The sequence below is a fragment of the Mobula birostris genome, unplaced genomic scaffold, assembly GCF_030028105.1.
Source record: "Mobula birostris isolate sMobBir1 unplaced genomic scaffold, sMobBir1.hap1 scaffold_710, whole genome shotgun sequence".
In the NCBI taxonomy this organism is placed as follows: Eukaryota; Metazoa; Chordata; class Chondrichthyes; order Myliobatiformes; family Myliobatidae; genus Mobula; species Mobula birostris.
In genome coordinates, this window is record NW_027278428.1 from 90,325 (window position 1) to 105,575 (window position 15,251).

The 15,251-nt window shown below is 42.7% G+C and overlaps 1 protein-coding gene across 4 annotated transcripts in view; it reads left to right on the top strand.

Annotated features, from left to right (window-relative positions):
* The window catches only part of LOC140193685 (NACHT, LRR and PYD domains-containing protein 3-like), a 112,996-nt gene that overhangs the window by 51,342 nt on the left and 46,403 nt on the right, over positions 1-15,251 (top strand). For all 4 annotated transcript variants that reach the window (XM_072250847.1, XM_072250846.1, XM_072250848.1 and 1 more), the window contains 4 exons: positions 11,733-11,825; positions 12,373-12,539; positions 13,686-13,857; positions 13,954-14,019. In XM_072250847.1, the coding sequence (XP_072106948.1) occupies positions 11,765-11,825; positions 12,373-12,539; positions 13,686-13,857; positions 13,954-14,019 (466 nt within the window). In that variant the 5' untranslated portion in view covers positions 11,733-11,764. The remainder of the gene's footprint in view (positions 1-11,732; positions 11,826-12,372; positions 12,540-13,685; positions 13,858-13,953; positions 14,020-15,251) is intronic.

Here is a 15,251-nt window from a genome sequence, read left to right on the forward strand (position 1 = left end):
ACTGTCCGGGACTGAGATGAGGGGAAATGTCTCCACTCCGAGGGTGGTGAATGTCTGTAAATCCCCACCACAGAGGCTGGTGAAGACTCAGTGATCGTTCTCACATAAAACAGCGGCCGGCAGATGTGTGGGGACTGAAGGGATCAAGGAAATGAGGATCGGGTCGAAATGTCTGGCCGAGATGGGAGAGCAGCTGTCATCTTGTTGATGGTTAGAGGGGCTGAATGGCCACCTCCTGCTGTTTCTCACTTGATGTTTCAGTGTTCCTGTCCAGTGAGGCCAGAGGAATGTGAATAGAAATTAGTGTTTATTGTTACGTACCCCGTAACTAGGTTGCCAAACCAGCAGAAATGGATCACTCAGTTGGAGTCTGGATTACTAGAACTAAGAAAGTTTTATTAAAGAAACAAGCAACACAGTAATTGAAAGGATAATAAATGCAACAGTTCAGCAATGATAAACACATATGTGCACAGAATTAAGATAACAGCATCAACCAAGCTCTATCGTTGTCTAGGGGTAAATGACCAATTTCAAAGTGACACAAAGTTCAGTTCGATTTAGTTCAGTTCGCAGTAATCGTGGCCATGGCGATGGACAACGTGGGGGGAGAGAGAGAGAGAGAGAACGGGAACGACTGATCATTCAGACACGGCTTCCACTCACAGACCGGCGATATTGCTCACAAGCAGCTTTCGGGCAGGTCCTTGGTGATGTCACCTGAGGTCACCGACTGTGACCCCTCCTCCAGATACGGTCGATACTCTGCAGTGAACCCAGCACCCAAGCGAGGGTGGACACACACCGGGTTCCCGCTGATCGTACCTTTCCACCCCATGCGTTGTCCGGTACTTCCCGCCGACTCCTGAGAGGCGCACCGCTTCCAGGGTCTCGTTACCTCGGGTGTCTTGCCTTAGCGAACCTGTCCCTTTTTATCCCCCTGCTGGGGTATCACCTGTCCATCACTTCAAACAGTTCAGGGTTCAAAGGGGGAGCCGCCGCAGACAGCTCTCTCTCCCGTCCCTTCATTACACATCTCCAGATGCTGCTCCATTGTTCCTTATCTCTCCTTCCCCTGAGGACAGGTGGCAGACCAACTGCTGATGCCACTGATGCTAACCCAGGCCAGCAAACATCTTAATTTTATGTGTATTCTCGTCACATTATAAACATCGAAGTGTTTTAAATGAAACCTGCACAATTCCTGATTGGGTGTAAATTGTGTGGCGGATCGGGATGGGAATGGAACCCATGACTCTGTGACCTGGGGGTGGAGGGAAAGGGACAGGGAAGATGTGGAGGGGAAAGCTAAACATTTCGCTGCTGTAAGTATGAAATAATGTGGGAAATGTGGCAGGTGAGTCGGGCAGTGTGTGAGGGGTGAGGAGCGGAGTCACCGGGCCAGGTGGGAGACCCTGCGCCCATCACGTGCTCCCGTTTCCTGTTCACATTTTCCTGCTGCATCTGCAGGTCACTGCTCTACGTGTAAGTGTAGCTTCATCTTTCGCCCGTTCAGACAAGGCAGTGAATTCATGGGTCCTCTCGTTGTGGGTGGGCAATATGTTTTCTCTTCTGTAATATGGCAGTATCTTTCATTCTACTGTTTCGACCTGCCGAATTGCAGCCAGTGTTTCTGGGTGTATGACCCACTTACGTGAGAATTTAGCCTTTTCTGTTTATCTGAGCTTCTCATAAATGTGTACAGTTCAGTCAAGCTTCACTCCAGAATTTCCAAAGCAACAACCCAATCAGATAGTTCCACACAATTGAAATAGTTTATTACATTTTTAAATTTTTATTTTGCACTGCTTATATAATTTAACAATTTAATATATATATTCTTATTGTCATTCACAGTTGTTAAAAACTATTGTAATGTAGTAGGTTCTACTGCTGCCGCAAAGACAACAAATTTCATGACGTATGCCAGTGATATTAAACCTTATTCTGATATTGACATGGGAGACCCAGTTGCCGCAAATCTTAATGTAAGACTGAAACTTTTCCGTTTGTTTGCGTTCCTCAGAAATGATGACAGTTCTTTTAAGTTTCCCTCTGAAGCTCCAAAGCAGAAGCTCAGCCTGTCTAATATTTCCACACAATTAAAATGGGGAATTTGTTTATTCTTATCATGTTCTGAGCTACAGTGAAGATCTAATGTACCATCCACACATATCAGTACTTTACAACGGTACATTGAGCTGATATATGACAAAACAATAACTGTAACAAAGCATTATGGCTGCAGAGAAAGTGCAGTGCAGATAGACATATGGGGCAGGGTCATGTCGAGTTACATTGTGTGGTCGGGTCCATTTTATTGGACTGGAGACCATTAATTTGGCTTACAACCACAGACAGGAAGCTGTCCATGAGCCTGGTGGTACGCACTTTAAGGCTTTTGTATCTCTTCCCCGATGCGGGATTGGGTTTGCAGCCAGAATGTCCCAGGTTGTGGGGATCTTTGAGTACACGGCCTGTTTTTCCGATGCAGGGGGAAGTGTAGGAAGAGTCCATGTTGGGGTGGAGTGAGGGAGGGCTTGTTTCAGCTCATCCAAAATTCTCTGCAGTTCCTTGCAGTCATGGGCAGAGCAGTAGCCATACGAAGGAGGGAAGTATTGACAAGAAGCTCAGAGACCTTGGCCTTCACCCTGCTTCTAGTCACTGTCCCTCATTGGGCACATATGTCAAAAGATAAATTAGCCTGTATTTTTCCCAATATTAATCCTATTTGTGACAGATGTAATATTGAGGTAGCTACTTTAACCCAATTGTTTTGGTCTTGTATCAAGAGAGTTAAGTTTTGGAAAGGTGTCTTTAAAACTTTATCAAAAGTCTTGAATTTGGATCTACAACTGAATTTATTTACAGCAGTTTTGGGGGATTATTCCACCAGAAGCAGGATGTATTCCTGTTTCCGCTCAACGGATGGTAGCTTTTACAACTTTATTGGCTAGGAGAGCCATTTTGCTTAAATGGAAGGACTTTAATCCAGCTACTATTTTTTATTGGCTTTCCTCCATTGTGTCCTGTCTAAGTTTAGAGAAAATAAGAGGACGGACATTTGATACATCCTTTAAATTTGAAGAAACCTGGCGACCTTTTATTCAATATTTTCATGTTGTTTGATTCATTGCTCTTCCAGTTACTTTCTCGAAACTGGATTTGATCAGAGTTTCTCTTTTTTCTTGCTCTTACTCTCAGTGTGGGCTGCCCAGTCCCCCCTTTTTTTCTTTTTCTTTTCTTTTTCTCTCTTTTTTGTTTTATTTTCTGTTTTTGCTTATAGAGAATAGTGGATTTTTTTTATCTTTATAAAATTACAAGAGTTTCTTTGTCTTTTTTTTCTTTTTATGAAATGATAAGAGGAGAATTGATAACGCAAACATTCTTCTTTTATTATATACTATTAGATTAATACTATGTGTGATCTTGACAATGTTTACTTTACATTTTGTATGTATTGTTATCGCTATAGATATTTGAAATAATTCTCCTCTTGTTTGTATATATATGTACTTTTTAAAAAAATGAATGAAAAGATTGATAAAGGAGCGGAGTACACAGGGGTCATCAAGGGACTGGCGGCGTAAGGAAAAGGTCTCTCGACAAAAAAGAAGGTAAACTGCCCCATAATCGAATTTAGACAAATACTTAATATTGCATAACTATATTAATAAAAGGGGCAAGGATGATGTCTAAGAACAAGATTAAAAAGTCCGCTCCGAAGGCTGATAAACATAAAGAGACGCAGCAAGGCGACGGGCCTAGCTCCCCCACGGCAAGCCAGGACGGAGATAATGAGGGGGAATCGGTGACTCTGTGCTTGATTCTCGGAGAGATTCGCGAGTTCCGACAAGATAACAGCAAACAGCTGGGAGATATTAAAGGAGAAATAGTAAAAACTAACTCGCGGATAGATGAAGCCGAAACGAGGATTGTTGGAATTGAAGAGAAGCTACAAAACGCAGAGGAGGTGATAGCAGAAATGCTGAAGCTGCAAGACCAGCTCCAGTGGAAACTAATAGATCAAGAAGGCCGCTCGAGAAGGGAAAATGTGAGGATTTACGGAGTTCCCGAAGGAACTGAAGGTAAACCCGGGTTGATGATTCCCTTCGTGGAGAAGCTACTTAGAGAGAACCTTGATATACCGGCCGCAAAAGACCTACAGATAGAAAGAGCTCACCGCGCATTGGCACCACAGCCTCCAGCAGGCGCCCAGCCCAGATCGATTCTGGTCAGATTTCTCAGTTACAGAACGAAGGAAGAGGTGCTTAAAAGGACATGGCAAAAGAAAGGTTTCATGTGGAACAACTTTAAAATCAGTTTAGACCACGACTACGCACCGGGGATTCTTGCCAGACGGAAGGAATATACGGAAACACGGAGAGTCCTGAAGGAAAACAACATCAGATTCCAGACCCTGTTTCCAGCTCGGCTGAGAGTCTTTTACGACGAAGGGACAAAAACTTACGCTACGGTGGAGGAGGCAACGTTGGACCTGGCGGACCGGGGACTACCAGAGTCGCTACTGGAGAGGATTCGGCAGAAGTCGTGGCAGTTAGTGGGGCGAGGACACTCCACACGAACCAGAGTGTCAAACTACAAGGAAAAGCTGCAAATATTCAGACGCGAATGTACAGAGAACACAGATTAATTAAGAGAAATGACTGAAAAGAGTAAATCGGACTCAAAGGTAAAATGAAAACTGGTAACTGAAAATAAACTAGACGGAATAACTTGAATGATAGCAATATGGTCGAGACATAAATAGGAGAAAATTCTCTATGATTATTCAAACTGCTGAGGGCCCTCTAACACAGGGTGAAGATAGAGGTTATCCCTCTGAACTGAGGCGGGTCGGTGCTCAGGCCTCACTGTGGGAAGTCGGGAAAAATTTTCAAATGTTATACATTCAAAAATGTCTAGGGTGTGGTTATACGTCTTGGTTTACTGTTGAGAAGGGATTGCTTACTGTTTGGTTAGAAAAGGAGAGTTTTTTTTTCTACTAGAGAAAAATGCAAACTGAATTGGTAAAAATAATTTCCTATAATGTTAATGGGGTTTTGAATCCAATTAAAAGAAATAAGATTATGTCTAAATTGAAAAAAGAGAGGGCACAAATAGCTTTCCTCCAGGAAACACATATGAGCCAATCTGAACATGGAAAATTAAAAAGAATGGGCTTTAAGCATGTATTTTATTCATCATATAAATTGAGTCACAAAAGAGGGGTAGCTACTTTAATATCAAGTACTCTTAATTATGAACATATTTCAGAGACTAGAGACAAAGAAGGACGGTTCGTAAAAATCACAGGAAGAATAGAAGGTACAGAAATAACATTGCTGAAAGTTTATGCTCCTCCAGGTTGTGAATGGTCATTTTACAGACACATTTTTGACCTAATGGTCAGTTCTCAAGGGGTAGTAATTTGTGGAGGGGATTTTAATATTAGATTAAATCCTATATTAGATTCTTCAAGAATAGTTACTCATAATAAACCTCTGACTCGGAAAGTGAATTCGTTGATGGAGGAGTTGGGAATTATAGATGTCTGGAGGGAATTACACCCTACTAGTAAAGATTATACATATTACTCTTTCCCTCATTCAGCCTATTCAAGGATAGACTATTTCTTTATCTTTAATACAGATAGACTCAGGATAAAAAACTGTAATATTGCAACAATTGATCTGTTGGATCATAGCCCAGTCTCTATGTCTCTAATCCTGGAAAGGAAAATGAGGAAAACACTATGGAGGCTAAACTCACATATACTCAATAACCCGAAAGTAATGGAGAGATTAAGGGGAGAAATCAAAGAATATCTAGACCTTAATGACACGGGAGAAACATCACCAGTGATCTTATGGGATACATTGAAAGCTGTACTGAGAGGGAAAATTATTTCCATTACCACTCACATGAAAAAAATCAATGCACAAAAATTAACAGACCTTCAAGGAAAATTAAAACAACTTCAAGTTGTAGATAACAACAAAAGTAATTCAAATCGAAAACAGGAAATTAGGAAATTGCAAAGTGAAATTGATGATATTTATACGTTGGAAACTCAAAGAAATTTTCTTTACCTGAGACAAAAGAATTATGAAGTAGGAGGTAAATCAGCTAGATTATTAGCATATAAATTACGAAAACAACAAGCAGACAATACAATTCATAAAATAAAGAATCCAAAGACAAAGCTTGTGGAGAGTACAATAGGGAAAATTCAAGAGAGTTTTGAAACATATTATCGAGAACTGTACTCCCAACCCTGGGCCCCCAATGAGCCCTATATAGACAGTGTATTGATTTTTTTAGATCTTCCTAAACTTACAGATTTACAAAATGAAAGTTTATTAGAACCAGTAACTGTCAAAGAACTGAACGTGGCCATCTCTAGGTTAAAGGCTGGAAAGTCCCCGGGTTCTGATGGGTTTACCTCAGAGTGGTACAAGTCCCTGAAGACACAGTTAGCCCCATTACTACTTAACACCTTTAATTGGATCTTGCAGAGAAGAGAAACTCCACCTTCCTGTAGAGAAGTGATTATTTCAGTTATTCCTAAAGAGGGTAAAGATAAACTAGAATGTGGCAATTATCGGCCAATTAGTGTTCTTAATTTAGATTACAAACTATTTACATCTATATTAGTGCGCAGATTGGAAAAGCTTTTACCTGGCCTAATCCACTTAGACCAGACTGGATTTATTCACAAAGACAAACACAGGACAACATAAGGAGAACTCTGCACATATTAGAACAGGTTAATAAGAACGAGACAGAGACAATGGTAGTAGGATTGGACGCTGAGAAAGCTTTTGATTCGGTTAGTTGGGCATTCCTATATAGAGTGTTAGGAAGATTCGGCTTTCAAGAAAAGTTTATTAAAGTAATTCAGACTCTATATGACAGCCCTACAGCCCGAATTAAGATAAATGGGGACCTCTCTGACTCCTTCATCTTAGAGAGAGGCACTAGACAGGGATGCCCAATTTCTCCTCTCCTTTTTGCGCTATATATTGAACCGCTTGCCCAACTAAGAAGACAGAGTGAAATCATAAAAGGTATCAAGGTGGCAGGGATTGAACAGAAAGTGGCGTTATTCGCAGATGATGTTTTGGTCTATCTGAGTGAGCCAGAAAAATCATTTATAGGATTGTTTATACTGTTGTATGACTTTGGGAAAATATCAGGTTATAAAATAAATGTAAAGAAAACGCAGGTTATGTCCCTAAATTATACACCATCCAAAAAATTGCAGGATACATATGATCTTAAGTGGGAAGCTAAATCATTAAAATATTTAGGAATAACCCTGCTGAAGGATATTTCAACACTGTCACAGGTAAATTATGGGCCATTAATCTCAGAGATAAAAGCAGATATGCATAGATGGAATCTTATCTCCTTTTTAAGTTTAAATTCAAGGATAAATACTATGAAAATGAATATTCTTCCTCGGTTATTGTATCTTTTCCGTACTTTACCGGTGGAGGTGGATGATAATCAATTCAGGGAATGGGACAAATGGATTTCCCGCTTCATTTGGCAAGGAAAGAAACCTAGAATTCGATATAACACCTTACAGTTAGGGAAGGAAGGAGGAGGTATGGTTCTTCCTTGCCTGAGAAATTATTTTTATGCCTCACAGATAACCCCTCTGTTATATTGGTGTAATAGGGAATATAAGGCTAGATGGAAGGAAATAGAATTTGGATTAGTTGACAGTTTTCCTCTTCAGGCCTCAATAGCTGACAAAGGATTGATGGCCCAGTTGGAAAAATTTAAAAACGCTTGGATAAATCTTACATTAAAAGTATGGCAGAAGGTGGTTAATTCATGTGGAATTAATAATATGTTAAAACTCTTTAGATGGTGTGCATATGATACCGAATTTCTTCCCAACAGAGGAGATAAAAGATTTGAGCTATGGATAAAGAAAGGTCTTACAACCTACCTCTCATTTATAGATAAAAGAGTATTACAAAGTTTCCAAATCCTGCAGGACAAACATGGCCTAGAGCATAATGGCTTTTTTAGGTACCTTCAAGTACGAAACTATGTTAACCAGAGTTGTAGATATACAGACCTATCAACAGTAGAATTAGAATTTTTCAAGATTCTGAATTCGGCTTGCAGTTCAATACCTAGTAAATCAGTTTCTCGATTATATAATGCACTCTCACATGCTAAAAATGTAAATACACTGTATATTAAAGAGAAGTGGGAGAAAGAAGCGAGGTTGGTACTTTCAGAGGAGGCTTGGGGGAAAAGCTGCAGCTTTCAATGGTCCTCGACTAATTCTTTGACTTGGAGAGAACATTATTGGAAAAGCATTATAAGATACTTCAGGACCCCATATCAGGAAAAATATAAAGATACAAATGTGATGTGTTGGAGAAGATGCGGCTCCATGGAGGCAAATCATTTTCATATTTTTTGGGATTGCCCTAAATTAAGTCTATTTTGGGAAGGTATTCATAGAACATTAGTTAAGGTACTTAAGACCCAGATACCTCTGAACCTTGAGGCGCTCTATTTGGGGCATGTATTGTTTCTTGAACAGAAGGAAGATATAAAGTTGCTGCAGGCCCTCTTAGCGGCAAGTAAGAAATCAATCACTAGAAAATGGCTAAATCCAATACCACCTACATTAGAAGATTGGCACGAAATTATCTTGGAAATATTTAAAATGGAAAAGTTGACTTACTCCCTGAGAACTCAAAAAGAAAAATTTTATCAAATCTGGAATAAATGGATTGAATATATAACCCCAATGTGAGCAGACTTTAGATGACTCTCCTAATGATTTATACTGCTCTTCTCATCAACACAGTAATATTGCTAACGTAAGCAGCCCAGTCTAAATGTTTGTTTTTTTTTGTTTTCTTTTGGAAAATAGAGAATTAACACAAGTAAAGGGAAAGATTTGGGAAAGGGATAAAATGAAAAAATTAAGTAAATAAGTACATAGGGATTGGATAATTATGTCTGCGGGCAGGAGCAAGCATGAACAAATTAGGATATAAACACCTACAATGGTTGATACATATAACATTTTGGACCAGTGGAAATGGACCATATGGAAACTATTATTACCATTTTTCTTAACAACTAATTCCATTACTTAGCCTAATAGGTTAGATTTACCACAGTACATAATTATCTATTTAAATGTTTATTTTCCTTTTATATCATCTCAATGTGTACTTAAGAATGTATAAATAATTGTAGTTTTATACATATTAAAAAATGGAAAAGGTTATATGTGTGAAAAAAGTACATGATATTTGTGAATTCCTTATCCAAATAAAATGATTGATTGATAAAGATAGTGGGGTGGAGAGGTTGTTGTGAGCATTGACTGTATCAACTGTATTATCCCTGCGTTGTAATGAAGAGCAAGCTAATGAATGTGGGCATTACATTTATGCAACTTTGTTCAGGCCATCACAACCATCTTGTAATCAGTCAATAGTTGTGCATCATTTAAAGTAAAGAAAGAAAATGCTGGAAACATTCAGCAGATCGGGCAGCAACTTGGACAGTCCCAGTTCTGATACTGGGTCTTCCACAGTTTCTCTTTCCACAGATCCAACCAGATGTACCGAGTTTCCAGCACTTTACTTTCAATTTTTAATTAAAAGGATCTTATTCCTGTTAGCCTACAGGAAATATGATGGACAGCTGAGCTGGGCAAGATCTCATTTAGCAATGAGGTAAGGATAAAATGTGTTCAGTTTAGCTGCTGGAGACGATGTAAAACATACCCCCGGCATCTAATGACCCCCGCCCAGGTTTTCCAACCGGATCATTGGCCCAGTCAGATGATCTTCAGGTTCCTGTTCTGCCGTAGGTTGACACAGGAGTGTTAGTTTTTGAACTCCTAATGGCCGGGACACTGCAGCATATTACCAGTAACAAGGAGTCCTGGGCCAGTGGGTGCTTGGGCTGTAATCCTGGGATTCTCTGGGCATATGGAGTTCTCAATATCTGGGATTTGGCCCAGGTCAGTACTTCTACAGTTGGGGCTGGATGTCCCTCTTTCCACAATGAATCAGAAGTCTTGGGCAGCTGGACATTGATGTTGGGGAAATCCCCGAGCGAGGCAGGACTGCGCAAGCCGAGTTTAAAAAAGAAGACAGCTTTGTAAAGCGGGCGTCTAAGTAGAATAAATCAGAGCAGGAGGGCTTTGGCTCAATGGGCCTAGGTGATAATGGGTCAGGGCGAGCTAAGTTACTTGTGAAGAATAGAAACAGGAAGCATGTGTGTGAGGCCGGTGTTCTGTACTGGGTGTCAGGAGTGGGAAGTCTGGGAGACAACGAGCCTCCCCGACAGCCACTTCTGAGCCAGGTGTGCCGAGCTGCGGCACCAGAGGAACCGAGTTATGGAACTGGAGGTGCAGCTCGATGACCTGGTCAGGGAGAGTGCGGAGGTGATAGAGAAGAGTCAAGTAGCTCCGGGGCCTCGGAAGACAGGTAAGTCGGTAACAGCCAAGACAGGGAAGGACAAGAGTCAGATACTAGAGAGTACCCGTGTGGCTGACCCGTTAGCAATAAGTCTACCTGCTTGAGTACTGTGGGGGTCGGGTGTGGCCTAACAGCGGGAAGCAACAGTGTCTGCACCTCTGGCACAGAGTCTGGCCCTGTTACTCAGAAGGGTAGGGAAAGGAAGAGGATGGCAGCAGTGATAGGGGACTCGATAGTTACGCGGTCAGACACAGGGTTGTGTGGATGCAGGAAAGAAACACGGATGGTAGCTTCCCTCCCAGGTGCTGGTGTCCGGGCTGTTTCTGATCGCGTCCATGATATCCTGAAGAGGGAAAGAGAACTGCCAGAGGTCATGGTAAATATTGGTACCAACAAAATAAGTAGGAAAAGGGAGGAGGTCCTGAAAACAAACTACAGGGAGTAAGGAAGGAAGTTGAGAAGCAGGACCTCAATGGTAGTAACCTCGGGATTATTGCCTGTGCCATGTGACAGTGAGTACAGGAATAGAGTGAGGTAGAGGATGAATGCGTGGCTGAGGGATTAGAGTAGGGGGAAGGGATTCAGATATATGGATCATTGGGACCACTTTAGGGGCAGGCATGACCTGTACAAAAATGACGGGTTGCACTGGAATACGAGAGTACGGTGGGGAGCAGTATCCTGGCAGGGAGGTTTGCTAAGGCTCTTGGGAGAGTTTAAACTCAAACCATATATTGCCATAGGTGTCAATGCCAGGCGATGTTAAACTGAAAGGAGACGGTGAGAGTCAGGTGTGACTTTGAAAACTGCATTCAGTGAGGAGAGGAATAGATGTCCCATTGGTCAGCAGAAATGCTTCACCCCACATTGCTGTAACAGTTGTCCATTACTCACCACAGTGCCACCAGTGGTAGGAGGACCAAACCAGTGGACGCCGTCTCATCAACCTCTCTTGCCATTTCATTGACACATCATTCCCAGTCCAGGACACAAGATTGGTTTTTAAAAGAGTTTTACCTGCAATGCAGCGAGTAGATACTTCGGGGAATCCCGGAAATGTGAACAATCCAGGGATAGAGGGGAAATGGGTATTGTGTGACTGTCGGTGGATGGGTGCAGGTAGATTTGGCCGTATCAAGTCTTCAGTGGATGGGCGCAAGATGTTTGGAAGTCTGTCGCTCTGTTTAAAAAAAAAAGTGTTCCCCTTTGTATTACAATTAATGCCTGACGCTCTACTATTGACTTTGTTTGTTACAGCACAGCAAAAACGGACCACCACCGTCCTCAACATGGCTGAACGGGCGAGTAGTGGAGGAGGTCTGGTGACATTAACATCAGGAGAGGTCACGGGTATGTTGGCAATTGCCTTGACTCTGTATCCGTGTTTAATGCACTATCTGCACTTCACAAAATATTTGCAAAATCAGCAGAGAGATGAGAGAGAATGTTAATATCTCTGGGGGAGCACAGTCACGTGGAAAGAGTACAATCTCCTCTCCATCTCTCCCCACCTCTCCCTTGCCCCTCTCCTCTCTGCCTCTCCCCACCCCTCCCTTCCCCCTCTCCTCTTCGTCTCTCCCCAGCACTTCCTTTCTACTCCTTCTCTCCGTCTCTCCACACACCTCCCTTTCCACTCTCCTCTCCGTCTCTCCCCATGTCTCCCTCTCCCTCTCCCTCACTCACTCTCCCCCCTCCTCCTTCTCTCCTACCTCCGTCTCACCCCACTTCCCACCACCGGATCTCTCACCCCTCCCTCTTGGACCCACTCTCCATACCCCCTACCATATATTTCGCACTGTGTTTGGTGACCTGCCCCACAATTTTTAGTTTCCAGAGAGGAAGTTGCAGCCCAATACGGGTCGGCAATTTCTTTAATTTTCCCCATTGTGCTTCACAGGTCCGAGCTCAGTGATCACCGAGCTCCTGGCAAGCTGGGATGATTTCCAGCTGCTGCAGTTGACGGATTTCTACCGGGACAGGCTGGAGCAGGCGATGGAAGGAGGGGTGCACGAAGTGAGCCTGGCGTTAACGGCCGAGAATCAGTTCAGCGGAGAGGAACATCGGGTGAGCGGGAGGGAGAATGGGTTTGAATTTTCACACATCACGGGACTGATGGGTGTCGGAAATCTGACTCATCAGATATTAAACTGAGAAACAACTGGGAAATAAATAATGTATATGAAATCTCAAAAATATGAATCTGAACCAGTGATAGAAAGGGATGAAAGTACTCCGCAGACTGGTGGGTAGATGCTCAGTGTTCAGAGCGAGTTGAGCAGGTAACAGTTGTGTGGGCTTCCAGTATTAAATGGAAATATGACGGGAGGTTTCGGTTTGGGAAGACCGTGCAGCGTGACGGCAGGACGTCAGTGAGAACTGGGACATTATCAGTGGGTGCCACAGGAGCTGGAGTGTGTTCTGTTCTGGGTGGAGATGATTCTGTTACAATCTGTAACTGCAAACAGTGTGAATTGGGGAATACTGTCTTGTTGTAATGTGTAATCACTGAATAAACCTCCACTGGAAAGGGCAAAGGAAAGGCGTCAGGTGTCAGCCAGTAATCCGCTGTCATGTTGGACACTGGTGGACTGAATAGAATAATAACATCATCTTTTCTGCAACTTCTCTGAGATTGCTCACCATGTTGGGAAAGCCCTCCTGTTTTCTTTCTTCATCTGTGCTCGCTATTTTCTGATTTCTGTCAAATCCAGTGAGGGATTATAGAAACATAGAAACATAGAAAATAGGTGCAGGAGTAGGCCATTCAGCCCTTCGAGCCTGCACCGCCATTCAGTATGATCATGGCTGATCATCCAACTCAGAACTCTGTACCAGCCTTCCCCCCATACCCCCGATCCCTTTAGCCACAAGGGCCATATCTAACTCCCTCTTAAATATAGCCAATGAACTGGCCTCAACTGTTTCCTGTGGCAGAGAATTCCACAGATTCTTTATGGATTATTTATGGATTTGGAGCTACATCAATGAAGAGGTCACAGACCAGCCAGGACCTCATTGACTGGTGGACCAGGTTCACGGTGAATGTCTCTCTGTGTGCTCTGCACTCAGAATGTACAGTCTGTGTCCAGACAGGATCAGCACCCGTCCGGGTGACTGCTCAGTGTGATCCCGTTACAGAGCACATCATTTACTTCTCATTCTCTGTGTGAATCTGTCAGTCCCCAATATGTTCACTGTTACTCTTCACAGAAAATCTCTGATCTCGCTGATAAGGGAGAGCGGGCGGACAGTTCTAAACTCCTCCTGAGCCTGGTGATGGAGAAAGGCTCCCGCGCCCGGAGAGTGATGTGGGACACCTTTGTGAAAATGCGGATTGGTGTCCCAAAGTTAGACAAAATACTGAAAGAAATACAGGAACATGGTGAGATAATATCAGAGATTAATTTAAATTTGGATTGAACACAGCACACTACAATTTTATATAAATCATTTCCTCAATTTGTTTCAATTTAATCAGGTTGTGATCCCTCCCATCGACCAATTCCCGCTCAACTTTTACTGGAGTTTCTCAGTGAGCTCAAAGGTAAGTGAACGTGCATTGAACGTTGCAGAGTATAAGACGGGGATAAGCCATTAGGCCTATCATATTGTGCCGAAACAGTAAATCAAACGTACCCAAACTCTAATCTCTTCTTCCTACACCATGTCCATATGCCTCCATCTTCCTTATATCCATGTGCCTGTCCAAGCGTCTCTTTAAAGCCTCGGGAAATTTGTCTCTACTACCTTACCAGGCAGTGCTTTTCAGGCATCCACGGCTCTCTGATTTAAAAAAAAATCTATCCCTCACATCCCCCTTAATCCAACCCCCTCTCACCTTCAATGCAGGCCCTCTAGTAATAGGCATTTCAAGTCAAGTCGCCTTTTATTGTCATTTCGACCATAAACTGCTGGTACAGTACACAGTAAAAATGAAACAACGTTCCTCCAGGACCCTGGTGCTACATGAAACAACTGAAAACTACACTAGACTAGGTGAGACAACACACGGCTACACTGGATTACCGAAAACCATGCAAAAAACTACACTAGTACTTGACCCACAAAGGACTGCATAAAGTGCACAAAACAGTGCAGGGCAGTACAATAAATAATAAACAATTCAACCTCACTTTATCTAAGTATCTAAGATTCTCTCTGTCCATGCGATCTAAGCCTCTCATGATTTTGTCAACCTGTGTCAGAGCTTCTCAGCCTCTGATGATCCAGAGAAAACAATTCATTTTTCTCCAGCCTCTCATGATAGCACATGCCCTCTAAAGCAGGCAGCATCCTGGTAAACCTCTTCTGCTCCCTCTCTAAAGCCTCAACATCCCTCTGGTAGTGGGGTGATCGGAACGGTACACAATGGCCCAGATGCGGCTGGAGCAGAGTTCATAGAGTTGAAACTTCACCTCTGTTTCCACCAGTGGTTGTAATTTGTGTAGGGCGGTTAAGTTGCTGAGCCACAAGGATCTGACCAGGTAAATGCTGGCACTGTGACAGTGAGACACAGGGAAACATGTTTCCTAGAGGGAGAGATTTCAAAGAACATTTTGAGGAAAGAGGCAGAGAGCTGGCGAGTTTGACTAGAGTTGTCACACCGCTCTGGGACCTGCAACTACAGATCTCCACCGGAGTCTGGGTGGAGAAGGGGGCGATCCGGAGAATGGAAAAAAGAATTTCTTCACACCAAAAAGTCAAAACCTTCTCTTGCCAGCCACTGCCCCCTCCTGAACAGCCTCATCCTTAACCATTTTCTAAACTCCCCCAGTT